We start from the raw sequence: 26,027 nt of genomic DNA on the forward strand, positions 1-26,027 counted from the left end.
TGGCAGCGCTATCATGAGGGTCTATGTCCCAGCAATCGGAAAGTGACCTATTCTAATAATTTTAAAAACTGAAGGCGATTTTACAGATCTCTAAAGATGTGCGGATGTTTGGTTTCAACTGGAATGCTCAACTGCTTTATCAGCGTCTGCCTGCTTTGACAGCCTGGAGTAAAACTGTTGAAGAGAACACATTTTTGAACGTTTAACGCGTTTCTGAAGGCGTTGCATTCAATTACGGGGCCCACAAAAAGCAAATGAATGTCAGACGCCGCCTGGGTAGGCTTTCTAGCAAGACAGCGGTGTAGCGTGGAAAATCGCTCCGCCGGTCCATCGCTGGCGCCGTTGACTTGAAAGGCGAACTGTTCAAACTTATAGCTACTGACCACACCTGAAACACTGAATTGTGCATGGTCAAGGCAGAATTTAACACCGAGCACTGGTAGCTATCAATTTCGCGCCCAATATTATGAAAATCCGTCCTCTCTTCGATCATTGATACGTCCATGGTTAACATTCATGTGCCTCGGGGTAGGCCAGCCGTGGGAACATGCAACGATCACTTGCATGGCACCCTCTGCAAAATTCCAAGAGTCAGCTTCTGCAACGAAATGTGCAGCGCGCATTTCTACCGCGTACCTATAAGTCCGGCGGCACATGCATATCTCCCGCTCGTTTCAAAGCTGCGCGGCAATTCAGTCGGGTCACGCTAACCTCGAGCATGCGGGGGTTTAAACTACATGTACGCAAAATTTAACGACGATAAAAAGATGCAGGCTGAGCATTTTAGTCTAGTCTTCCGCTAAATACCAAAGAACATTGCTGTTCGTAGGGAATTCAGATCGTTCGCGCTTCCGGCTTTTCGGTTGTGCACTCATGTATTGCGGTGCAGTAGGTCTTCACCTCGACGAGTCGAGCTCGCTGCAGTAGCAGCGCAGGCCTCTGGTAGATTCGGCATGTCTTCTGCCACGGCTCTGGGGTAGAATTTAAACGAATTTAACTAGAAACATCTTGTTTCCTCTGTCTACATGCGAGCAACAAGCATAATGCCATTTCACATATACTTTGGACTGCCGAATGTTCTGCACGGCGAGGTGTGTGAGTTGTGCCGGCACTAGATCTTCGGAGGTCGATGCAGAACCCAAGACAGCGTAAATGCTAGGAATAGCTCGCTCGCATTACGGGAAGATTGAGGTGATAGTTTAGTGCGAAGCGAAAACTGCTCGTGAATGTGCGTATCTCGATATGCCAGCTGGTGAAGCTGGTGCAGTATACGTCGCATCGCTTGCAGATATATGTGCGTGACAGCGATGCTTGCCGTACACAACCCTGAGTGAAGACCGTGATCTATGTTAGAATGGATGAACTCTTCGTAGCACCTCATCGACAGTCGCGCAGCTAGCTGACATAATATTCATTCACGCGTAGCAAGCGGAATGTGGCGTTCGACGTGCATATAGCTATGAGCCATGTATATCGACGTCCGCCGTATCTTTACGAGATTCGAATGGATACGTCGGACCGACCACGACCTACGTACCTTTAGACACTTCGTAGAATTTTTTTTTTTTTTTTCAGGGATCATCTGACTCATCTTTTTTTTTTTCCTTTCCTTTTTTTTTTTTTTGTCAGGACTACTACTGTGAGAATTGGTTGGTTGGTTCACAGGAAGGGAAAGGCGCAGTATCTGTCACACTTGCTCTGTGGACACCTGAACCGCGCCATAATGGGAAGGGAGGAAGGTAGGAGTGAAAGTGGAAAGAGAGAAAGGGGAGCCGTAGTGGAGGGCTACGGAGTAATTTCGACCACCGGGGGATCTTTAACGTGCTCTGACATCGCACAGCACACGGACGCCACTTCGTTTCGCCTCCATCGAAACGCAGCCGCATAAAGTTACGACAAACATTTCAAAACATTGTAATTCTCCACTTCGTTTCGCCTCCATCGAAACGCAGCCGCATAAAGTTACGACAAACATTTCAAAACATTGTAATTCTCAAAAAAAAAAAAATGTATGAATAATATGTAGTGCCCTGTTGTCGAGACTACACACTCGCCTGCCGGACAAAGTGTAGTGAGTTCACCAAACTCACTTCACGCCGAGTGTGTTCGGCAGTGAGTGTCATTAAAGTTCATCGTGTGACATGATGCGAATGACACTAAATGACACATACTCTCACATGCGGTGGCTGAGCTCCTGAGCCTTTTTGGTGCATTTCGCAGGAAATTGTTTTTAATTCTATTAAAAACAATTTCCTGCGAAATGCACCAAAAAGGCTTTAAAAACAATTTCCTGCGAAATGCACCAAAAAGGCTCAGGAGCTCAGCCACCGAATTCTATTAAAAACAATTTCCTGCGAAATGCACCAAAAAGGCTCAGGAGCTCAGCCACCGCATGTGAGAGTATGTGTCATTTAGTGTCATTCGCATCGTGTCACATGATGAACTTTAATGACACTCACTGCCGAACACACTCGGCGTGAAGTGAGTTTGGTGAACTCACTACACTTTGTCCGGCAGGCGAGTGTGTAGTGTCGACAACAGGGCACTACATATTATTCATACATTTTTTGAGAATTACAATGTTTTGAAATGTTTGTCGTAACTTTATGAGCGTTTCTATTAATAGGCAAGGGATTTAAGCTATCACCAACTAAAAACGATGCGTACACTTGAATAGCTACAATGGTAGCGTAACTCCCATAGAAGCCTGCGTGTCGACTCTGAGCGAGGCTTTAGTTTCCCAGCGCTCCCTGCGAACTGTGAGGCACAACAAACACGTGACGTTGCTTGTGACGTCACAGGGATGTACTTTTGGCGGGGAATTTGATCGTCTTTTTACTTATGAACGAAAAACAAGGCCAACAACGACGGAGGCAGAACGATGCTCGGATAAGGCAGAAAAATGGACACCGTAACTGTTCAGCCAACTTTACTTGACATGGATTTCTACTGTCAAGTTTTACGTTTTTACGTTAACTGAAATGTTACGGCATCTTTAACCACCTTATCATAGCATCGTTCTGCCTCCGTCGTCGTTAGCCTGGTCTTTCGTCGCGCGTCATGTAAACGCATTCTGGGGCTTATTTCTTCAGGCACGTTTGTGAACAAGGGCCTTCAAGTGAATTCGGCAAGCACATGGATAGAATCACATGGCTTAAGGCATTTCACTAAGGGCATAAATGAGTGAAGCTGTGCTGCATAGAAAACCAGGCTTTATTAATTCACGATTACTTACATAGACGCTTCACGACAATGAAATCTTTGGGTGTAGGAAAGCGACCACCGCTCATTCGTCACGGTCTTCATGAAATCCTCGTGATAACATAATAACCTGAGCGTAGGTCTCCAAACGAGACGCGGTGAGATTATAAAAGGGTAAAAGATCTTGCTAACAAAGTACATATCAGCGTCAAAGAACAACAAAAACAAATGAACGGAATAACGCTATCGCTAGAACGCCAACCTGTAAGAGCTTAGGTAAGCAATTCAAATTGGGATTGCTAGTATTTAGAAGTTAATGCGTCTGAGAAGTGAAAATATCTACGATATAGCTTCGCTACAATAAATCTCGCCCTGTTCATGATTCCCATATTTTACTCGCGCGTCATTTGCCACTGAAAGGAGTGAATGTGAGGTTACAAGTTTATAAACTATGTTCATGAGAAAGATCCCATTGACAATAGGAACATCACTGTAATAACAGATATATATATAAAGCACGTTCAGCGAACGTTGCTGCGGTAATACGACGCAGTAAGCAAAACACGCAGCAAAGGGAGCGGAACGGAAGGCTTTGAGCAATGCGACACGCCTCTTGGGGGCAATAAAATCTCACCTTCACCGCTCAATTAAAGCATGCAGCGATACGCCGCTCATGCAGACGTGTATCCGTAAAACAAGCCACCACTTTTGCGACGTGCCTGGGAGGCCGAGCCGAGTCGCCGAGCTGTGACGCAGCATTGACCCATCGTCCGGAAATGCGCACATGCAGCGGCAATCAGTTTCTCATCGAGCACAGACAGTCTTCGCCTTGCTGTAAAGCTCTACCACAACCAGCAGAATGAAATACTGACTGTTTGTTACAGATAATTCCCACTCCACTCTGTACGCAGCACGCAACGATGAACGTTGAACCGGGGCCGATGACGCACCCATTCCGCGCAGCGGATAATAAGTGGCCGAGAGAGGCCGTTAGAAACAAGTTAAAATATTATTAAAAATGTGACACGTTTTTTCTTACGCAAGAAACAAAAACTGCATTCATTCCTGAGCGCAAATATTATGTTTACTTTCTAGTTCTTTGGAGTTCTAGAAGATCTTATTTTCTGTGCGCTAGTAATTTGCCTCACAGTTCGCAGGAGCCCTCATCATCGAGTTGATGCCGCTGGCAGTAGGCAGCTGCACGCGTTTTCTTCCAAGTTGCGCGACCAGTTGTACAGGGTCGTCCACTTTAAGTGCGAACACGGCTCCGCGTGGCCGCGCTCCGCGAAGCGCCAGCAGATCCGGCGCGTTCGCGCATCGAAGCAAAGCCGCGCAGGCGCACAGGGGCCCGGGGGAGGAGCTTCGTGTCGTCTGCTACAGCGCTGGCGGGCACCTCGCTTGCATTGCTGGAAAGCAGACGACACGAAGCTCCTCCCCCGGGCCCCTGTGCGCCTGCGCGGTTTTGCTTCGATGCGCGAACGCGCCGGATCTGCTGGCGCTCCACGGAGCGCGGCCACAGTTCACTATAGCCACGCTACAGTGCTCTAGAATATTGGGCAGTGTCTCGTGCGAGGGTGGAGCATGGGCTCTTTTTGCGATGACTGCTGCGCCATCGGCCAGGGGGCGCTTCGTGTAACAGGTGTGCGCAGCGAGCCGTCCGCTGGCTGCGCTGCCGTGAGCGTCGGCTCGTTGTATCTGCACAGCGTGGTGCGCTTAATTCGATATTTAATGCTTGGTGATCGCCTATTTGCTTAATAATGCATTGTTCCATGGTCTGCGCGGCTGTATGGCGCTGTAATGCCAGCGACGATATTGGTACAGTGAACTAGAATATTTCACTGTAATAATGGTGCGGTGCGCGCTATTAGCCACAAGCTAAATACAGCTTAGGTCGCACTTCGCGTTTGTTATGAGTGCATCTCGTGTTTCCGAACCTATGTGAGTCTATTGCACGCACTTGGATAAATATGTTGCACAGAAAGAAATTCATTCGAAGCCTGCGGTGTTTCGAAACTCGCGAATCTTAGAATCCTGTCTGAATAGCAAAGTGTTTTAGAGAGCTCTTGCGTTGTGAAAAAAAAAAAAAAAGAACATTCTGCAGACAGTCATTTATTCAGGTTCCAAGCATGGCACAACATGCAAATCAGCCTTGGTAGGCCGTACCGTCCTTGACCACCAGCGTACACTTCTGGGAAAAGAAATTTCCGCTCAACGACGAGCACCCATCAGCAACTGGTTGTTATGCCTGCACCAGCTAGGGCACTACTGTAGCCCCCTAACATGTTCAATTAGTGCCTCCGCCTGTACTGGATTTGAATTGTCTTGCGAACAACCTTTTTCCTCTTATAGAAACTTCCGCCACAAGAGCCTCCTCACCCGATTTTGTGGCCGACATATTAATTTTGAATTAATTTTGACAGCTTTTTCGGGGCCAATTTGCTACTGTCTCCGGCAGCATCCAGCTCACATGCACTCGGCGTAGTGGAAAGCTTTTTCTCAGCGTGGCAAGGCAATCCTTGACCATATTTCGGGTGTTTTAGTAACCAGGCTGCAGGATCTGCTTTTCAGCCATGTAGTAGTGGATTCATACTAAACTTCTGAAGCTCTAAATCTCAAATGTAAAGGCGAGCACCTGTCCTCACTTCTTAACTAGTTGTGATAAAGTGGAAATCCTCATTGGCTTTTAATACAAGTGAGAAGCAAAACATGCAGCCTGGTTACTTTTGGCAAAGACGGCACATTCGTTTTCCTTGGCAAAATCCCCCCTGTTGGGCTCCTCGGGACTGTCGCAGTCAGATGTAGGCTGCTCATGAGCTAGCTTGTAAACACTGTCTCCTCTTCGCTGCATGAATTATCTGTTCACAGATGTTCCCGACTTCCATTTTCTTTTTGGCAGCGACTTTGAAACATATTTTGGTGTGTCCGGAAAGGTGATCGGAACGGCGTCATCAGTAAGTATGTGACCGGCCTCTACTCTAGTTCACCGTTGATTTTTTTATGCGTGCGCTGAATGAAAACTTGTTCAAAAAAGCGCTCATACACAACGCTTGCTTCGTTCAGCACTCTGTCTGCTTTCTTGATGTTCTGTGACAAAGTCTCACAGCGATCGGCGTCGATGGATACACGAAAGAGAGAGGAACTCCCTTGCACAAGCTGTAACCGCTGTTGCAGCCCGGCACTGTCCCTTGTGTCGCGTCGTCTTTCCGTCGTCGTGCACGCATTGCTTAGATGTTCCAAGTGGAGAGCACAGACGAGGTTTCAACAACACACCAAGAAAGCGCAACAAACGGCGAAGAACATGCAGAACAACGAAACACGAATTCCTCAAATCAATACGCGAAGACTGTCTGCGCTCGTCTTTGTATGCAAGCGAATCGAGCTCGGCTCGGCGCACCGCTCCCCTTGGCACACCTGTTACTGGCAGCGCCCCCTGGGTGTCACGCGCGCTTTCATCGCGGCGGCGACCTCGCTCCTCTATTGTTCCCCGGCGTGGACGACACACTGCCCAAGATTCTAGAGCACTGTAGCCACGCGGAGCCGTGTTCGCACTTAGAGTGGACGACCCTGTACATTGACCTTGTAGCTACCCTTGCTCTCAGTGCTTGCGCTAAGGCGAAGGCGTTCGTCTGCTGCGGCACTTCGATGGTACGCGGTATCTCAAGCTGCATCAACGAAGTTGGAGTTATTTGTAACCCAATCTCTAGAAAGTCGTCACTTAACACGGCAGCATTTCGCTCAAGCGCCGGCCGAAGACAGCACCGCTTTTGCTCCCGCAAGCCGCCAGCTCCAAGCCAGCACCTTTACGGCGCATCCGGCCCCGCTGTCACCGGCGTCAGAAAAGTGTGCGAGAATTCGTTTTTCCCGTAAATAATAATCTCTGGAGTAAAGCAATGTCAGAAATTAATCCTTCTTAGGGATCGTTGACCCGTACCGAGTCGCTAGCAGGAGTAATTGCTGCGATACAAGCAAATTTCTGCTCACTACTTCATAGCCATCGTCGCCGGCGGCGCGGCGCAGCTCACCCTTGCAGTACACTTATACGCTAGCTACGCTCCTAAGGAGTGGTCGATTTGAAATGCACATTTCTCTCACTATTCTCATTTATCTCAAGGCAGTGCCACAAGTGAGCCATATATCCTATTAAGCTGGCCATAAGAAAGCGCCGCCCACTGTATACTTCGATGCGAAACCAACTATAGCCTAGCGACGACCACGGAGGAGCGCACGGCCTAGCGCTACTTGCCCCGCGCGCTCTGCCGTTCACGGGCGCTCACAGGCGGCATAACTGCGGAAAGCTAGTAGCATCCGGTGCTGTGAACGCTGCGAACTTCTTGCCTACTTTCGTGATGCTGCGGAAACCGGACATTTTTCGACGCTGTGTTACAACTACACGCCAAGCAAACAAGACGTGACGATGCTGCCGTGCGTGGGTGCTGCGCAGCTGGACATTTTAGGCTGCATAGAAGCGTCGTCGGACATGATTTCGAGCGAAAAATGCACGCTGCTCTGAATCATACAACTCGTGCACTTTTAGCGCTCGAACACCGGTGACTCTGTTCCATACGTAGGCGCTACCGGCATTTTCTCGGTTAACGATGCAAATCAAAGTCGCAAAATAACCGCAGTTAGTAGCGTAACCTTTTGCATGTAAACAGCAGTAACCATGCACGTTAGCGAAAAGCGCGTGCGACATCGCGATGAGTGAAAACGATGTAGTCAAGTGCACAAATAAACTGAATATGGTAATTCTGCTTGCAATAAAATTGAATTTTAACGTATTTTCGTGAAAACTAATTACTTTCCACATAGGGCTGCAGGATCCGCATCGGCACTGCCATGACACTTGATTTTGCCGTGTGACAGCGAGCACCGAAGTGTCACTCTTCCTATGTAAGTGCACTTCGTGAAAGTGTCGCTTAACTTGCCCGTGTGACTGGGGTATATTTCAATATTGATCAAGCTGTTCTTTCCATTTCACAGGTTCCCATTGTCTGTAAGATTGTCCTTTCGGCCCCGGTACTTATTGCCACAGAAAACATTACGTACGAAAGACGTGGTTTCAAACTTTTGCTGATTTACCCAGAGCAACAAGACCTAATTTCTAGTCGAACTAGAAATCTACAGTCGGCACAATATACTACATACACAGCTTAAAGGCCCACTGTCCACCCTTCGGTCGAAAATATTTTGTTCTCCGGCGACTGTGAGATTTCACCCCCAGAACGTAAGGCCGCAAAATGTTTTTGAAAAGACTAATAATGCAGTTACATCTACCGCAATCACCCGAATCTGTTGTGTTTCTGACCTCCCGTTCCCTCGCAAATGTTTTTCACTCCGCTGCCCGGTCATCTAACCTCCGCGAGCCAAATTCCTCTTCCTTCTTCGCGTTTGGTGGGAGGTGGGGCGTGGTACTGTGCGTGCGCGAAAAAAAAAAAAAAAAAAAAAAAAACGGGTGAGCGAGCGCGTGCCGCTGCATTTAGTCCGGCCGTGGCGAGGGAAAAGCGTGCAGCGAGCGGTGGACACAATTAGTGGTGTACGCCCATCCTTCACCCGTCAGTCAGCGAGACGGACCAATGGATGTCGTTCACTACTCCGACGTCAGCCTTGCGGCCCGTAGAGAACAGGAAAGCTGGATTCCCGAAGGGGAGAATGAGAGAGCTTTGATTTGTATTTTTGCTGCTTTGCGGCGCACGTATCGCTGTAGCATTTTGCACATACTATCTCCGGTACCTGATCGAAGCATTGGGCTCCTTTGCTTAAAAGGTCATTGACTGAACAGTGGCCCTTTAAAAGCTGTGCGAGGACCCATTCGTGAGGCACAAAAAGCCATGCCGGGGAACTGCGGTCATTTTGAGAACTTTAGAACAAACTTTAACTACACTGGGGCTAGTTTCAGGTGACAAGCTGTGCCCCAAATGCTACATGGAATAAACAAGGCTTAAAGTTCTCGAGGTTTGGGCCAACAAGAATTATCTCTTGCATCATCTACACATGGCGACGTGGACATGCAGTACAGTCCACTGCTAGAAGTTGCGACGAAAACGAAGCGGGCCACAGAAGACAGTGCTAATTGCTCATCAAGCAAAGTGAGAAGACAATGCGGTGTCAAACCCCATACTTGTTCCCAGCACACCTGTTACTACATCTCAAGAGAGGATTCCTGGTGATGAAAAGCAACAGTTGATGGACTACAAGTCAATGTTAGCTGCCCTTCTGGAGACAAGAACAAGAAAGAAAAAGTTGGAAATTTTAGCCTTGTGTCTTCGTTCTTGGGCGATTTGAGAAACAACTGGTTATTTCGGTTGCGGCAAAAAATTAGTTCACTTTTCGAGACATCTTCAATATTTAAAAAGACATTCTACAAAGCCCAGATCAGCGAAGAAGTCGCCAACTGCCGGAAGAAGTTAAATCATCCATAGTGGATTTCTACCAGGACGACAGAATATCCTACTGCCTTCCTGTTATGAAGGATGCTGTTAAAGGTGGCCAAAAGCGTCTGCTTTATTGAACCTTAAGGAAGCTTTCGTTTAGTGGAGGCAAGAAAACCCAACCTACAAGCATCCTTTTCAAGTATTGCGAGTTTACGCCCCGCCTTGTGCGTATTGGCAGATTCTGCTGGTACGCACTGTGTCTGCATTTGTGAGTACCACCAGAATGTGAAACTCATGCTGCTCGCTCTGTCCATACGTGAGTCTTGTGTACGGCAGATGGCTCTCACTGTTTGCTCTCTTGAAGAAGAGGAGTGCATGCTCAGTGCATGTTCCAGATGCCTGGGCTTGGAACCACTCAAGAAATTGCTTGACAGTTACAGCCGCGAAGATGACGAAGTTAGATACAAGCAGTGGGTGCTTTCTGAAAACTACTGCTCACTCGGATCATGACGATTGTTTCACAACCGCGGATGCAATGGAGTAGCTCCTTGACAAGTTGCAAAAGTTAAAACGGCACCATTCTATTAGGAAAGCACAGTTGAATTATCTACGGACCCTAAAAATTACGCTCGGACCAACCGAGGCAATTGTACTCATGGACTTTGCAGAGAACTACAATTTCATTGTTCAGGACGCTGCACAGTCATTTCACTGGAACAGCAAAAAAGCAACAATTCACCCCACTGTGATCTACATTCGAAACTGCAGTGAAGCGGCAGACGGGCCTATTGCGCATTCCTACATAATAGTATCCGATACCCTTCAACATGACAGCGCTACTGTTCACACCTTTCAGCAGTACTTTCTTCAAGTAATAAAAAAGCAAAAGCCAAACTTGAGTACAATCCACTATTTTGCTGATTGTGCAGGATCACAGTACAAAAACAAGACGAACTTTGTCAACCTCTGTTTGCATAAGGAGGACTTTCACTTGGATGCAACGTGGAGGAGGAGGAGGAGGAGGAGGAGGAGGAGGAGGAAGAACATTTATTTCCGCCGAATATGGTGCAGCAGCCACCTACGAGTCCGCACGCAGGCGTCCGGGGAGGCAGTCTGTCACACCGCGGCCAGAGGACACCCGGCCTCGTCTAGGAGAAGAGGTCTTCAGCCTCGGCCGCCAGGCGGACGGCGAATCGCTGTGTTTTTTCGTCGGAGCTTCTTAGCGTGGTCTCCCATTCATCGCTAGTTTTAATCGCGTTGCGCCCTGGGGCACGAACGCATCTCCATATTATATGATCTAATGTTGCCACGTGGCCGCAAAATTTACAAATTTCGGTTTCTGCACCGTCCCTCTTCCGCCCTCTGGCACCCGTCCAACTCCTCCACAGGGGCGAAAAGAAATTTCGAGCTTGGAGTCTTCTCCAGTCGTACGATTCCTTTTTACTCAGGGATCTAACCGGTGGCGGATATATCCTCCGGTCTTTCTTCAAGTTGTCGGTTACATCCCTAAAGGTACCTATACATTCTTTGGTTTTAGATGTTGTGGAGGCGTCCGCAGCACCCCGAGGTAGCGAGGAGCGGGCGAGCATGTGGGCAGCCTCGTTGCCGGCGAGACCGGCGTGTGCTGGGGTCCAGATTATGGTCACGCTTTCGGCGAGAGACGACTCGTTCAGAAGTTTTGCAGCACGATTGCTGACTCTACCCTTGCTAAAATTTCTAACCGCCGCTTTGCTATCGCTGATGACGTGTTTCACGCCTGGTCGTGCAATGGCAATGGCTATTGCAATCTCCTCCGCCTCTACCGGCGGTAGATCTCGATTTCTTTCTATTCCTATGGCGATCCCAGTGTCCAATAGGGCGACCGAGGTTACGTCGCCTTCTTTCCCGATCGCTGCATCGGTGTAGGCGACCGATCCCGGCGGGAGTTTGTCCAATTTGTTAGCGAGGTGCTTAGCTCTGCTTTTTCTCCTCCCCTCGTCGTGTACGGGGTGCATGTTCTTCGGTATGGGCGAGACGTATAGATGTTTTCTGATTTCTCGATCTATGCTTTCTCTGACACTTTCGCCTTCCCCGGGCGCTAGTAGGTTTACCCAATCGAGGATTTGCCTACCCGCCGCCGTTCCTGCGAGTCGCTCTCTCTGGGACAGCCTGACCGCCGCAGCCAGCTCTTTCCACTCATTATGCAACCCCATTTTCTCTAGAATGTCGTTAGAAGTAGTTATGGGGAGTCCTAGAGCGCACTTCGTGCATCTTCTAATTATGGTGTTTAATTTGTGTTCTTCGGTCTTGTTGATATTTAGGAATGGAGTCGCGTAGCACATTCTGCTCGTGACAAAAGCTTGTACGAGTCTGAGTCTACTAGCCTCCGTGAGACCACTCCTTCTGTTGGACGTCTTCTTAAATACTCTGACTACGAGCTCCGCCTGATCTTTTAATTTCTTCATCAGGCTTTTGTTACTACCCCTGCGGTTGATAATCATACCTAATATTCTAATTTCATCTACTTTCCGGACTTCGTTTCCGTTGACTTTAATTTTGATATCTGGAGTTATCTTCCCACTACTGCTGGTCATTACCAGGAGCTCCGATTTTTCTGGCGAACAGCATAGACCTACGTCCTCTGCGTGATAGCTGATTATATTTGCTGCCTCTTGGAGCCTGGATGTGATGTACGAGTCGTTCCCTTCGCACATCCAGACGGTCACATCGTCCGCGTAGATGCTTAGTTTTAAGTCATCGAGATGGCCAAGCTTACTGGGGAGCTTATTACGATGTTAAAAAGGAAAGGTGAGAGCACAGCCCCCTGCGGAGTGCCTCTGTTACCCAGCGAGAACTCCTCCGAACATAAGCCCTGAAAGCTGATGATCGCCGTCCTGTCTCGCAGGAATGATCTAATATAGTTGTAGGTTCTTTCGCCTACTCTAAGCTCAGCGAGCCCGTCGAGAATGGCGTCGTGACTGACGTTGTCAAAAGCTTTCTTAAGGTCTAAGCCTAGAATAGCTTTCGTATTTTTTTTTCCTGAAGTCTCTGACAACACCGTTATGTAGTCTGAGCATGGTATCTTGCGTACAAAGGCCGGGCCTGAATCCGACCAATTCAGCCGGCCACGCATCATTCTCTTCGGTGTATTTGGTTAGCCTCCTCTGAATAACTTTCTCAAGTAGTTTGTCTACGCAGGATGTTAGCGATATTGGGCGGAGATTCTCCAAGCCCGGTGGTTTTCCCTGCTTGTGGATTAGGGTGATCTTAGCCCTCTTCCACTCTTGGGGTACTTGACCACTCTCCCACACCTGATTTAAATATTTGGTTAGGGCATTGATCGATTCGTCGTCCAGATTTGCGAGCATCTTGTTATTAACGAGGTCCGGCCCGGGGGCCGAGCGTCTTTTTAGGCCGTGCAGCTCCGCTCTGACTTCTGCCACTGTTATGGACGCGTCAAGCTCGCTGTTCGCCGGTCCGTTGTAATCTCTGTAATGCGCTGTGGCGGGGGGAGCTACGTACATGGACTTGAGCTTGTCAATGAGCTGTTTGTCCGTGCCCTTAAAGTTATACCTCGCCTTGACCTGTTCTATATTGGCGACCGTTTTGGACTTAGTCGGGTCTATCAGGAACCTGAGCAGTTGCCACGTCTTGGCCCCATTCATGGTGCCCTCCATCTCGTCGCATTTGTTATCCCAACGTTGCGACTCGAGTTTCCGGGCGTATTTTTCTATTTCGACGTTGTGTCTGGCTATCTCTCTCCTGAGATTGCGGTTCCACTTTTGCTTTTTGAGCTTCTTCGTTAGCTCTTCTTTCTTTTTGAACATGCCGAATAGCCTGCTATCCATCGCCTCAGGCAGAGCTTCGCCTTTAATTTCTTCGGTGGCCTCGTTGACATGGGTAATTAATTGGGCGGCCCAATTTTGAATGCACTCTATATCTCCAATTTCTTCCCGTTCTCTGATCTGTCTGAATTTATCCCTTCCTCCTTCCTTCGTGACCTCACATGGCAAACGTCCATGCGACGGAATAGGGGGAACATTCAAGATAAAGGCCTTTCGACAACCATATTCTCACACCCAGGGGCCTGTACGAATGAGCTAGGGGAGCCATGAAGACTGTGAAAGTCATCTGAGTCCCCGGCTGTGTAGTTACTGAAGAAAGGCAAGCGCTAATAACACGTCATGAAAGAGCCAAAGCAATTCCCAAAAAAATGTGAATACCATTGTTTTGTTCCCCGAGGAGAAAGGCAGTTGGCAACGAAGTCGACGTCAGCTTCACTAGAAGAAAAAATCTTCCAAGTGGGCTTTAAACCACAACTGGTTCACACTTTTGATGCTCGCTGCTCTGCACGTCATTAAGTGGTAGATGGAATGAGTCACATTTTCAATGCTTTCATTCAGTGCGGACTGCTATATTTAATGAAAAGTGTATTGCTCGACTGAGCGAGTTATATAGGAGCCTTAATAAACATCTAATATAAATTTTGCTGACATCCCCGTGTTTTACTGCTAGGCGCTGTGACATAATGTTTAATTGTGGCGAAAATGTGCATCAGGGGACAGCTGAGCCTACCAGTGCTGTTACAAGGATCAAATTACGAAAGCCCCGCTGTGTTGGTGCAGTATGTGGTTAGGGCGCTCGACTACACCCAAGGATGCGAGATCAAAGCCCGGCCGGGGCACTGGCTTTTCTACGGAGGCGAAAAGCTAGGCGTCTTTGTGCTGTGCAATGTCAGTGCTGGTTAAAGAACCCCAAGCGGTTGAAATCTACGCAGCTTTCCATTACGGTGTCCGCAATTGCTTGAGTCGTTTAGCCACGTTAGACCCCATACACCAAATCAGACCAAACCAAATCGAGCTATAAAGGTTTCCACAGCTCTCGTCTTCTCTGAAATGGGTAAAATCACATTTAGGAGCAAAAATTAAACACATAAAAAGCAATATAGTACCTGCACACCCCTGGAGCGGTCACTTTGCTAAGAGCGGATTCCCAATGATACGTGATCACGTCTCCATTTTATTATTGATTTTTTTCACACTTCTTTGTGTTTCCCATTTGCTACGAGCCCATCCATTGCTAATTCCTGATTCGAGGCTACTATTGTTAGTCATCATATGCCCGTCGTGCACCCATATCGTGCACCAATCGGCGGTGTTGAAACTTGCTGTCAAAGCCACGCGCTAAACTGAATTGCATACCCATTTGTGCATCAACAGTGACTCACTAATGGCATGGCTGGGGCTGTCGATGGCACAGAGAGGCCATGAAGAATACATATTTTCATGTACGTTCATCATCCAGAAAAAAACATTTGCTGACAAATCGCGGTAAAGCACAACATCTCAGTTGCATGAGAACCTCCCACTTCTGCTTATGCACTGCAGGCATCCGCTCCAGGAAATCAACCTTTCAGGCTGTTTTCGAGCTTTCTTGTTTCTCACTAAGCCAACGAGAAAATTATATTCTAATAAAGTTATTAATACTACTGTATAGGGGAATGCTGCATGCATCGTGTGCATAACAAATAACATGCACGGCACACCGAAGCGCTTCAACCAGGCGCGACGTCGCCTTCCACCAGGCAGCTTCGACGCTTCAACCGCTTTATTCAAAAAATAATTTCTTTGCAACAACAAAAAGTACTTCTTCAGTTTTTTATATATTGAGTAGAAGAGACGGTTCAAATGTTTGGATTACTCCTGGAGGTAAGGGATCATTGCCCACATGGTGTTTTTTGGCCTTCAGTGTGGCAGTTTTTGCAAAATTTCGGTCTTTTGCCATTTTTTTTTACAAAAAAAGTGCAATGAAAATTTGGGATTCAAACACAATGACCTGTGAAACCAGGTTCCAAAGAACACTTGAAAAAAAATTTGTGGCCGCCGTCTTTATTTTGGACAAATTTAACGACATCTACGGCGGCATTTTTCATAGACAATGACGTCATTCCCGTTTTATCTCTTTAGACAAGAAAGTGCAAACATCGATGTTTCCAAATGTTGCTGTAGGCGCTTGCCTGTGGGAGATAACGTGCTTTACCAAGAGTGTGACAAGTCGCCCACGTTAAAACACTTTCTCGCATTTTCAAACATGACATCAGCAAAAAAAACAATTCTGCTTTTGCAAAAATAATGCTTCTGCCAGTCTTTTAACAAATATCTTCAACCTATATAATTTTTTTGGCTTGAAAAAGAAAATGAAAATTCACCGCGTCTCCTTTCGCGTGGAATGACCCATCAGCAAGTTGTCTTTAGTCATGAGGCCTTTCACCTGTGGTAATAGTTATCATTCCTGCATCATTGGGTGCTGGAATGTTATAGTCCTCTAAACTGATGGCACATACTTACATAGGGGGATTGGCCAAGAATTGGGGTGCATAGAAATGTTTAGAGATATGTATTTACATTGCCAAAAATAAAATGATTGCAGAAAAGAGAGAAAGAAACGAAAAGATGAATGACCGAAGTAAAAAGAAGAAATAATGCATGCAGGAATTGGACACTGAGATTTGTAGCTGAGTGATTAAAAAAAAAAAAAATGTGTATTACCAAGGCAGACATTTAGATTCCATTCAGAAGTTTTGAATGGTGGTAGAAAAAGAGCTGTGGATGTACCCAACTGTTGCAACGGCTTCTCCAAATACCATCTTCTCATCATGGTGAAGTGACGGCAATAAATGTTCTGTTGACCCTGTTCCCCGCAGAATGGGCAGGCGAGAGAATACTCCTGTCAAGCGCGCAAAATAAAGTGCACTTACGGGGAGTGTCACTTAAAAAGAGTGCACTCGTAAGTGGGCTTGCCAAAGCGCGCACTCAGGCCGGTCAGAGTACGTTCGTAAAACAGACCAACAGGCCAACAGTGCCAACAGAATTTTAGGGCTGAGCATGGCCTCGTCGGCAGAAATTTCTTGTCGCAAAATGTATTATGTAATAAGATATGCATACAAATTGACTTTACATTTTTGTATATACTTTTATTTGAGGAATTGTTTTATATTAGTGACGGGCAAAATATCACATAACAAAAACATGATGTAACCGTGTACACAACTTCCAAATTAAGATGCGCTACTGCGGTGACACCATTTTCAGTTAGGTGGCGGTGGTTGTGTTAGTGTGATCTCCGCGTCATAGCACGGAGAAAATTTTAATTTTTTTGTGTGTTTTACTACTTTATAAAGCAGTATTCTGAACTTCGCGCTTGGAGGTTGCAATTTTGTTTAGCACTGCGTAGCGTAAAGTGTCTTTCGAGCTTCGAAGTGCACTTCAAAACTTGCATGTGTGAGTCTTGACTGGGATATTTGCCAAACCAGACCTGTACATATATAAATTTAAGGGCGGGCTGTGCAGCCTTGTTAGGGAGAGCTAAATCTGCCATTATTGACATGATTCCCTGCTCCACGAATACCTGAGATGCAGGTAGTCATCAGATGTTAAAAGCGATCCAGTTTGCGTGCTTAATAAGACGCGTCTACGAAACCGCGCAGCTATTACGTAGTACGCTGTAGCTGCGAGGACAGGTAACACGGGGCCACTGGGAGACTCCTTAGCCATGCTATCAGCAACTTCATGGACTTACATTGCTATGACTTGGTACCCACACAATTTGTACAGGGCTCAAATGTGAAGGGAGCAATGGTAGAAAGGTGTTTATTGGAGAATCCATATTCAAAGCAAGCGATGAGCATAAGGAATAAGAGTCTTTAATGAGAGTTACTGCTGAGAAAGGGGGGCCAAGTTTGCACAGAGCAAGCACCGCCGCCAGAAACTTTGCCTGGAAAATTGGGGTGAAATCAGGAAGTCAAACGGAAACATGCCTGCCTTTTCATGATAAGAGGCATCAGTTGCTATCATTCTGTAAATTGGAAGGCTTTGTAAATGACCTAATAATCCATTTAAAATGTGGGGTAATGTTTTACGTTATTGGGGAAAATGTCATCATAGACAATTTCACTCGAAGAGCCGCTGATTTTTAAAGGGACACTGCAGCGGTTTTCAAATGTGCCAATTGCATAGATTTTTGAAGTAGGTTATTTTTTGATCATGCCTGTGAAGTTATTTTTTCGATTATGCATAAAACACTTATGCAATCAGCGACTGAAAGTGCGCAATTCAAATTTCCCGCGCCCCGCACGACTGCTACAAAGGAGGAAAGCGGAGAGAGAAACCTTGCTTCTCCGTCCGTCGTGACGACACCATAGAGAAAGAGATCTCTTTCTCTGTGTCGACACCGTGAGGAGCCGGATGCATTCAGAACCAATGTAGGGCGCTTTCGGCGTGTGCTGTTCCTCGTCTTGCACGCGTTGCGGACGTACAAAACACATCAACTTAGTGTTGTGCACCTGATAAAACACAAATCTGCATGTGTTTGAATGCACTAACAGCTGTGGACGCGACGATGTAATCTTTCATTGTGTTAAAAGCTCGCGGCGCAATGCGGCATTGCTGAGACGAGAGATAAATTCAAGCCGAGCAAAGGAAACATTCTACTCGAAGCATTTTTCTTACTGTGACTACATGCTGTTTGTTCCTAATGCGATATCTATAGGGACCGGACAGCTGAATGGGTGGCGCCGCCTCTCGGCGCATCGCTCAATCACAGGAATGCGCCGGCCGGGGCCGGCGCATTGCCAGCGCATTGGAGGTTACTGTTTGTCGTTGGTTTGTGTGGAAATTGGAAATCCTAAGGTCTAGATGACGTTGTGCCTGAATATATCCTGAAGAGAACAGAAAGTTGGGCTAGTTAATTGTGTGAATATGTTCAGTGAAATGAAGTCTGGTCGAACAAGGCTGGCGAAACGCGGTGCGTTGTTGGCTCCACTGGCAGCTACGCAAACTCGTCGGACGTTTTTAAGTCGATTCATTTCTACGGGTTTCCACAGAAGCATGAATGGTGGGTGACCTAAGCATGGTTCTTTGAAAGGCAAATGCACGAATCTACGTATTTGGTTACTGTGTGGTCATGGAAAGCGCCGAATTTTTAAAATTCCGCTTGCTACCGGATGCTCTGTGCCTTCTGTTCCCCACGAGTGACGGCACGAGAGTCTCGGAACCGAAGCCGCACTCCTTCATCTGTAGTCACTTTATTGACAATTGGAAATCGAAGTAACCCAACAGCGTAAGTTACAACGCTAGCATTTCCCCGCCTGTGTACAAGAAAGCCCCAGCACGGAAAAAGAAAAGGCAGCTCCACCATCGTCGTTCGGGCTGCGTTACGACCTTCAGTGATGGGTAGAGACAATGTTTGTGCGCATACTTACGCTGACATAGTCAAAGATAATTAACTTTTTTCTCTTAACAGAAGAGCAGATAGGAGACATGAACAATCCCTATTGCCATGATCCTGTCATTTTTCCTCTTTTCGTTTGTCAACCAATGAAAATGCGCTGAGAGCTAGCTCTGCGTTGATACTCTTGGAATTTGTTAACATTTGTTTGTGGCATGTCCATTTCACCTAATAAAATCACTCATTTCACAGCTCAGTCAATACCGCATGGTCACAGAATCTGCTATCGGCTTCATATAAAAGTCGAACAAGGAAAAAAAATACAATTTAATTTGTGGAAACGAGCATAAACGTAGCATGTTTTTTTTTTTAATTTCGAAGGCCATGTAGCGTTTATTATTTTTTTTTTTTCGCATTCACGTTGCATCTGACGCGGCTTTACGTATTTTCTCAGCAGTGTCCATTTCCTGGCCCGCCTAAATACATGTGTTTCTCATCGGCGTTTTAGTGAACGTGAGATTTCTTGATTGTGGCGTAGTATGGCAAGACCGTTTTACCTCTCTCAGAAATTGATTCTAGGTATGGCCAATGTAAACAGATTTAGCAGCAGTCCGGCAAGCTGCAGTGACAAAGTTGTAAAAGGAATGGCTTTCAGTTATCCGGATCCCTAATTTACGTGCAAATAGAAAACTACATACATGGTCGTGTCCTCTCACACTCATCAGGTATCGAGGTCAGCTAGGTATCGGCCCCATAAGTTCGTGGTACGCTGAGAAAGTAGACCACCTTAGCGAACGAGCCATCAGAGAGATTAATTTAACAATAGAACGCTTTCTTAGTTGTCGGTGGCTTATCTTACAACACATCACACTGTGTTTTTTTTTCGATTGTATTTAACAGTTTGACAGTATTGGACTATTGCCTTCAGATGTTCAAGGCAGGTGCGGTCAATCGCATTGAACTTCCTGCGCTGAGAGAACGCTAGCAGGAAATTTAATTTTTTTTTCTTTTCACAACCTACGCAGCATGTCGGGAAAAAGGCATGCATAGTATAATATTTTCTAAGTCAATTATATGTAGCAGCTCCGACGTGTTCAACAAGAGCATTGCCGTATATGTGAAAATGATGCTGAGGTGGTGTTACTAATTTGGCTTATATTATGATTAAGTTTGACGGCCTCAAGGCCGGGTTCAGTGAGCTATTGTAGCGTAATTGTGCAGGAAGTCCTGGAAGTATATGTGTGTTTGCTATTCCAACCATAAATAGGATCCTACTTTTGTCTTGCTTGTTTATTTTTCTCCTTTTACAGCTCTCGTTGTAAGGTTGAAACTGGAATGCCTCTGAATCGTTTGAGCCTAGCTATTACCAAAAAAAGACAGGTGCAGAATCTTTTTCATTTTACATGAACGCTGACCATTACAACTACCACGCTACACGGCTCGGCGGTATTTGATCTTCAGGCAGATTCAGACTAGACCTAATATAAGATAGACGCGCAGTGCAGGCGCAATTCCCGTCTTCGAAGTCGCCTTAACAAGTGCCTAACGAAGGTTTCCTAGCGCATGGTGAAATCACGCGCGCGGCATTTTCGAGTATATATAACAGAAATACCATGCGCCGGGCGGTTTCAAAACAACAACAAAAAAAACAAACACGCACACCCTGCCGAGAACGGCCCTTTTCTTTTTCAAGATTTCCCCGTCAAAAAAGACTCCTTGCGATTACTCAAAGCAGCTCAAAGCTCTCAAAGCCACACCGCAAAACGACGGGTAGGAACAGGCTCAAAAACGCCTCGCAGAACGGAAACGACTGCGCCGCTCAGCTGCCTCACCATTCCGCTGTTTCGGCACTCCGCTGCGGACGGCGCTGTTCCACCGAGGCGACGGTGGCGCCATACAACGGGCGCGCGGTCCCAATAGGGCTTTGACAAAAAGGCATGGCTAGCATGGCTGAACCATGACGCGGCTCCTTTTATTTCCTTGCACAAAAGCGTCGGGACAGTCATCATTTCCTAGAACCACAGTATATTAAAGGAAGAAAAGGGAGGTAAGGCTTGTAGTACTTCGTAGTTCCATTACTTTCTGACTATTCCGGCCTCATTTGTATGTGAACCGTTGCATTTAGCGTTGACTGCGATTCATTGATGGAGTGGAAACTCGCGATGGGACGGGCAGACAGCCTCGGCGCATGGTTGAATTCGCGTTTCACTTTTTTTTTTCTTTTTTCGCAAAAGCTTCGCGCAATGGCTTCTGTGCTAGACATGAGCAACTCATCAGCGTGTGCTGCTGCAAACTAGCAGATAATTAAGAAAAGCCCACTGCTGTGTTGCAGCTAGGTTGTGAAGGCTTTGCGGGATCCTTTCCAGCACAGCACATGTCTGATAGGTTCGTGGAACCCTTACGGGAGCATTATATTAGAAGATAAGGAGTGTACTGCTCAGCTGGGTATGGGCGCATTCAGGTAAGCAGCGCACAGAGCGAGGTTTCCTTCGATGCGTCCAAGCAAGCAATCATCGAAGTTGTTCATATATGGCCTTGTGATTTTGCACCTGTTGCTGCCTCATCATTTTACATAGTCCTGTCTTGTTCGAGGATGCAAATTAAGTTGAAAATGAAAATGACGAGGCTCTTGTGAAAACACATTTCGGAACATGGTTTTCCATTGAAGGTATGGGTGCGGAGGAGCTGCAGCTTGGATTTCAACATACGTCAGCCGTCAACTCACAATACGATAAAAAAGGAAATGTTCTCTACGTCTGCTAAATCTTGTATGACTCAAGCAGCATTCTGCGCGCATTTGACTTTGTCTACAATGGCTCCGTCAATGTCTTGCATGCATTGCAGAGCTCGGCAACTGCGCTTCGCTTATTGTTCATTTGTCTGGTGGCAGCTGTGTACTGATTCACCCTTTCTGTAAAATTCTTGTTTCCCCAAGGTACGGCAAATGGCACTCAAAGCAGGATTTGGTACACCAAGCCTTGGGTTCATTTCTCACAACAATGACCTTTCGTGTGGGGCGAGAGGCTAATTGAGACGCAGGTAGTCGGCTAGGGCATTTTTCGCTGCCCTTCCTTCCCAGGAATATACGCGCCGAGGTTTCGCTGAGGGCCATGTAGTTCCTGCTAATAACGAAACACACTACTTTTCAAAATGCCTTACTCTAACCAAAGCAAGTTTTCATTCCAAACCTAGGCTCCCCACAACGGAAGTGCTGCATCGTTTGTGGGCGCATCTGGTACGGGTACATGCGCTGAAAATCCAGATGGTCATTCGTGTGGAAATGGCATGCCATAATGACATTCACAAAGCCGCAGAGAGCTGCGATCAGCACACAGCGCAGCGAAAGAGCCGCATCAGCAGCTTCCCCGGTCCACTAAATGTCGTCACCCGACTTCTTGGCCAATCACAAGCGGTGGCGCGACCCGCGGTAAGCCCCGTCGCGCGGGCTGCATATTTCTGCTGAAAAAAAAGGCTATTTCTGCTTTATTCTGCCTAATTTCAACCTGATAGTCGAGTTTGCAGCATGAAAAACTGTGGGTTTCTGCTGAAAGCCCAATTTTCGCAAAAAGTGCTGCAGTGTCCCTTTAAGGAAACATTGTTAGAGGAGTACATTTAAAGGTTCAAGCAAATTTTGCACACCTGCGGGGCATGAAACCTAGGTTAGTGGACTCCAAAAAAAGGAGTCCGGCTGGCAACAAAAAACTGACGGGGAGCGGTGGAAATGTGATTCGTATACCTTTAGATACGTCTGAGCAGTTAAAAGATTGTAATCTAGATAACAAAGGTGGAATTCGGGCTTCAAGGTAAAGTACATTGTTAGCCGCAAATTTGCAGGCATGCAGTGGCTGGAGAGGACACCGACATGGCCGTGGCTGCTGTAGGAGATGACTCCAACCAGTTAGATGAGGTTAAAAAAAAAAGGTGCTGGAGTCGGCCGCAGCCGCCGCCCTGGAGTTTGCGGCTGCCCTGATTTCCCCGACGACCCTGAGACAGATACAGAGGACTGTGACGAGACCTGGCAAAAAAAGCGGGCTTGAATAGGGTACATGGATAAACCACATGAATACGAGATTTGTGGTGTGCGGTACAAGACGCGCCCTGGCCTGCTGTACCACTGTGAGCACAGCCACCACAGCAGCAGTAGCTGCGGTAGTGGAGGCAGTGGTTAGCCGCATATTTGGAGAGGAGGACATCGACATGGCCGTAGCTGTTGTAGGAGATGACTCCAACCAGTTAGGTTAGAGATGAGGCGCTGGAGTCGGCTGCAGCCGCCGCCCTGGAGTTTGTGGCCCCCCCAAACTTCCTCGACGACCCTGAGAATGATACAGAGGTATGTGACGAGACCCAACAGAAAAAGCGGGCTCGAATAGAGTACACGGATAAACCACATGAATGCGAGACTGTGGTATGCGGTGCAAGACGTGCCCCAGCCTGTTGTACCACTATGAGCACAGCAACCACAGCAGCAGTAGCGGTGGTAGTGGAAACAGTGGCAGCAACAGCAGCAGCAGCAGTGCCAGTGGCAACGCCGCGGCTCCAAGCACGGCCGACCACCATCCACCCTCGGCCGCAATGCACCATGAGGACAGTGGCGGGTTGAGCAGTGCAACGTCAGGCGACAGGCCCTTTCGCAGAGCCTGTGGGGGTAGCGGCGGTCCCTCGGGGGACAGTCCGCTAACTAGACTGCACAAGTTCCAGGACTCATTCCTCTCCATCCTGGAGATGCCTGGTGCGTCAGAGGAGGGTGTCATGGCCGGACCTCCTCACCAGCGGCTGCCCATGGATGGCCCTGGACCGCAGCAGCAGCAATACCCACACCAGCAACGCAGTGCCAGCGGGAAGCCCCTGGCCAAACCCAGTCCGTATTGACTTCTGCCTGGGGGGACAACGGCGAGACGAAGATTCACCAGCCAGAGGAGCTCGACTCTTGGTCTGACTGCAGCCGCTCAGCGCATCCCTCCTGGCTGCAATGAATTTTGTAAGCAGGTGAGCCAGCAGACAATACTGATCCAAATTCTAAAATTTGTTACATACATTACATAAATAATTCAAAGCGGATCTCTCCGCATTTCAGACTGGGGACTACTTAACCTGCTCAACATGTCCTTGGCATGAACTTTCACTGCAACGTGGTCAATGTGAGCCCGCCATGCGAGATAGTCATCATAAATGACACCCAGATATTTTAAAGCCTCAACTTGAAGAATTTCTTGCTGAAATGTTAGAGAAACATTTACAGGATTCTTGCTTTGAAAAACAAGGACAGCGCACTTTTTTACATTTAACGTGAATTGCAAGCCAGACAACCAATTCTCAAAGGAGCTCAAGTGCGATTGCAGGCACAAATTGCTGGATTTAATGTCAGGTGCAGCTGTAAAAGGCACAATGCCATCCGCATAGACATACGTGCGAAATTGTTGATGACTGGGAATCGAGCTTAGTATAATGTTAAACAGCACGGGCGTGAGGACGGCCCTTTGAGGAACACCTCTGATTTATTGATATCTGCCGGAATGGACACCATTTAATGCACTATAAAATTTTCTGTTTTGGACCAATGCAGATACCCACACAGCTAAATAATGTGGAAACTGCAGCGTCTGTAGTCTTTTCAATAAGATGCTGGGCTCTACACTGTCATAATCATCATCTATATCTAGTGTTAAGAGGTAGGAAGCATGCAGAGCGAGTCAGAGAAATAACTCGAGTTAATGACATTCTAGTGGAAATCAAGAAAAGGAAATGGGCATTGGCAGGGCATGTGCGTAGAGAGGACATCCGATGGTCGCTTAGGGTAACAAATTGGATTCCAGGGGAAGAAAAGCTTAGAAGGGGATGGCAGAAAGTTAGGTGGGCGGATGAAGTTAAGAAGTTCGCAGGGATCAATTAGATGCCGTTAGCACAGGACCGGGTTAACTGGTGGAACATGGGAGAGGCCTTCGCCCTGCAGTGGGTACAGTATGGCTGATAATGATGATATCTAATGTCACTAAAGCAGCATGCATTTTTGGCGCCGCACAAGAATTAGACTTTCAAGGTCGGTTGTGCATTCCATATGGAACATTTTGTGTGGAGATTTGACGAGCAGTAAAGATATTTTCTTAGTCCACACACTGAAACATGTAGGAGTATGACCCTTTCAATTAATTTTACCGAGTTGGATGTTAATGATATTGGTCTAATATTCCCCAAAGTATAGCCGCCACCATTATATTTCAGTAAAGGGACCACTTTGGCTAATGTCCATTCATGAGTTATCCAAGAATGCTTAATTGAGTAATTTAACAGCTCAAATAAAGAATCGGGAGACTCCTGAAGAGGATCTCTATCATTTTCGATGCTAGTCCATCAAGGCCAGGAGCAGCAGTTGGTAACCACATCAGTATCGGAGAAAGCTCCGAAAGTGTAATTTGGGTTTCATACTTTACCGAGTCTTCTGATGCTACAAACATAAAGCTCACAGGAAGTACAGGCAAAAAGAACTTCTCCAATCCTTTAATAATTGTTTTTATTGTTTCAATAGCTTCTTGCGGATTCACTACGCGGGGGTAAATTTTCCGAGACTGGTATTTTTTCTCGCTATTTTAAAAACGTGAAAAGTGTGCATAGGTTATTTGATTTTGATAGGTAGGCGTTTAAATGTAGCTGCAATGAATTTATAATTATGCCAATTTTTGGGGCACAGGTTGTGAAGGAGCTTCTTTCATGCAGCCTTTTTTCTTTTGTAATCACGCAAACAATATGCATACCGTATCCACTCCGGCCTTTTCTCCCCTGTATGCACCCTCTGCGGGGCGCCCAAAACAGATTTTCACCATATCCTCTACATTTGCTCTGAGCTCCCGCCACCCTGCAATTGGCAACAGACCTAGAGCCATGTGAGATTGCGGTGTCCAGCTCGGACCCGGCTGCGCGAAAAGAACTGGTGGCTGGGCTCTGTCGCTGAGAGCCACAAGCTCCCGGCCACCTCACACGATATCAAGCCAACCCATCAGTATAGGCAATAATCATAAGGCTCAAGAATGAAACGTTTTCACCATCACCATCTAATAGATGTATTCCTTTTTGATGTACGCACCAGAAATACAGACTTCTTACGACAGGCTTTAATGGCCAGACATGTGCATTTTGATTTTAGTTCTTTAGTAGTGTTAACCACTGACGCAAGGGTAGAACGCAAAGATGACTGAAACTGGTTATTATTAACATATGACCCCAACTGGGAACTCGCCGGGGTTAAGCGGCAATTAA

At 46.9% G+C, this 26,027-nt stretch overlaps 1 protein-coding gene across 4 annotated transcripts in view; it reads left to right on the plus strand.

Annotated features, from left to right (window-relative positions):
• The window catches only part of LOC146204763 (uncharacterized), a 57,579-nt gene that overhangs the window by 5,762 nt on the left and 25,790 nt on the right, over positions 1-26,027 (plus strand). For 3 of the 4 annotated variants that reach the window (XM_084589474.1, XM_084589471.1, XM_084589472.1), the window contains one exon: positions 22,611-23,762. In XM_084589474.1, coding sequence (XP_084445600.1) covers positions 23,169-23,645 — 477 coding nt within the window. In that variant the 5' untranslated portion in view covers positions 22,611-23,168 and the 3' untranslated portion in view covers positions 23,646-23,762. Of the gene's footprint in view, positions 1-18,122; positions 18,444-22,610; positions 23,763-26,027 lie in introns of those variants that run through there. The other variant, XM_084589473.1, reaches the window with a different exon arrangement.

Source organism: Amblyomma maculatum, chromosome 1, assembly GCF_055883805.1.
Source record: "Amblyomma maculatum isolate TAMU_Amacu chromosome 1, ASM5588380v1, whole genome shotgun sequence".
Taxonomy (NCBI): Eukaryota; Metazoa; Arthropoda; class Arachnida; order Ixodida; family Ixodidae; genus Amblyomma; species Amblyomma maculatum.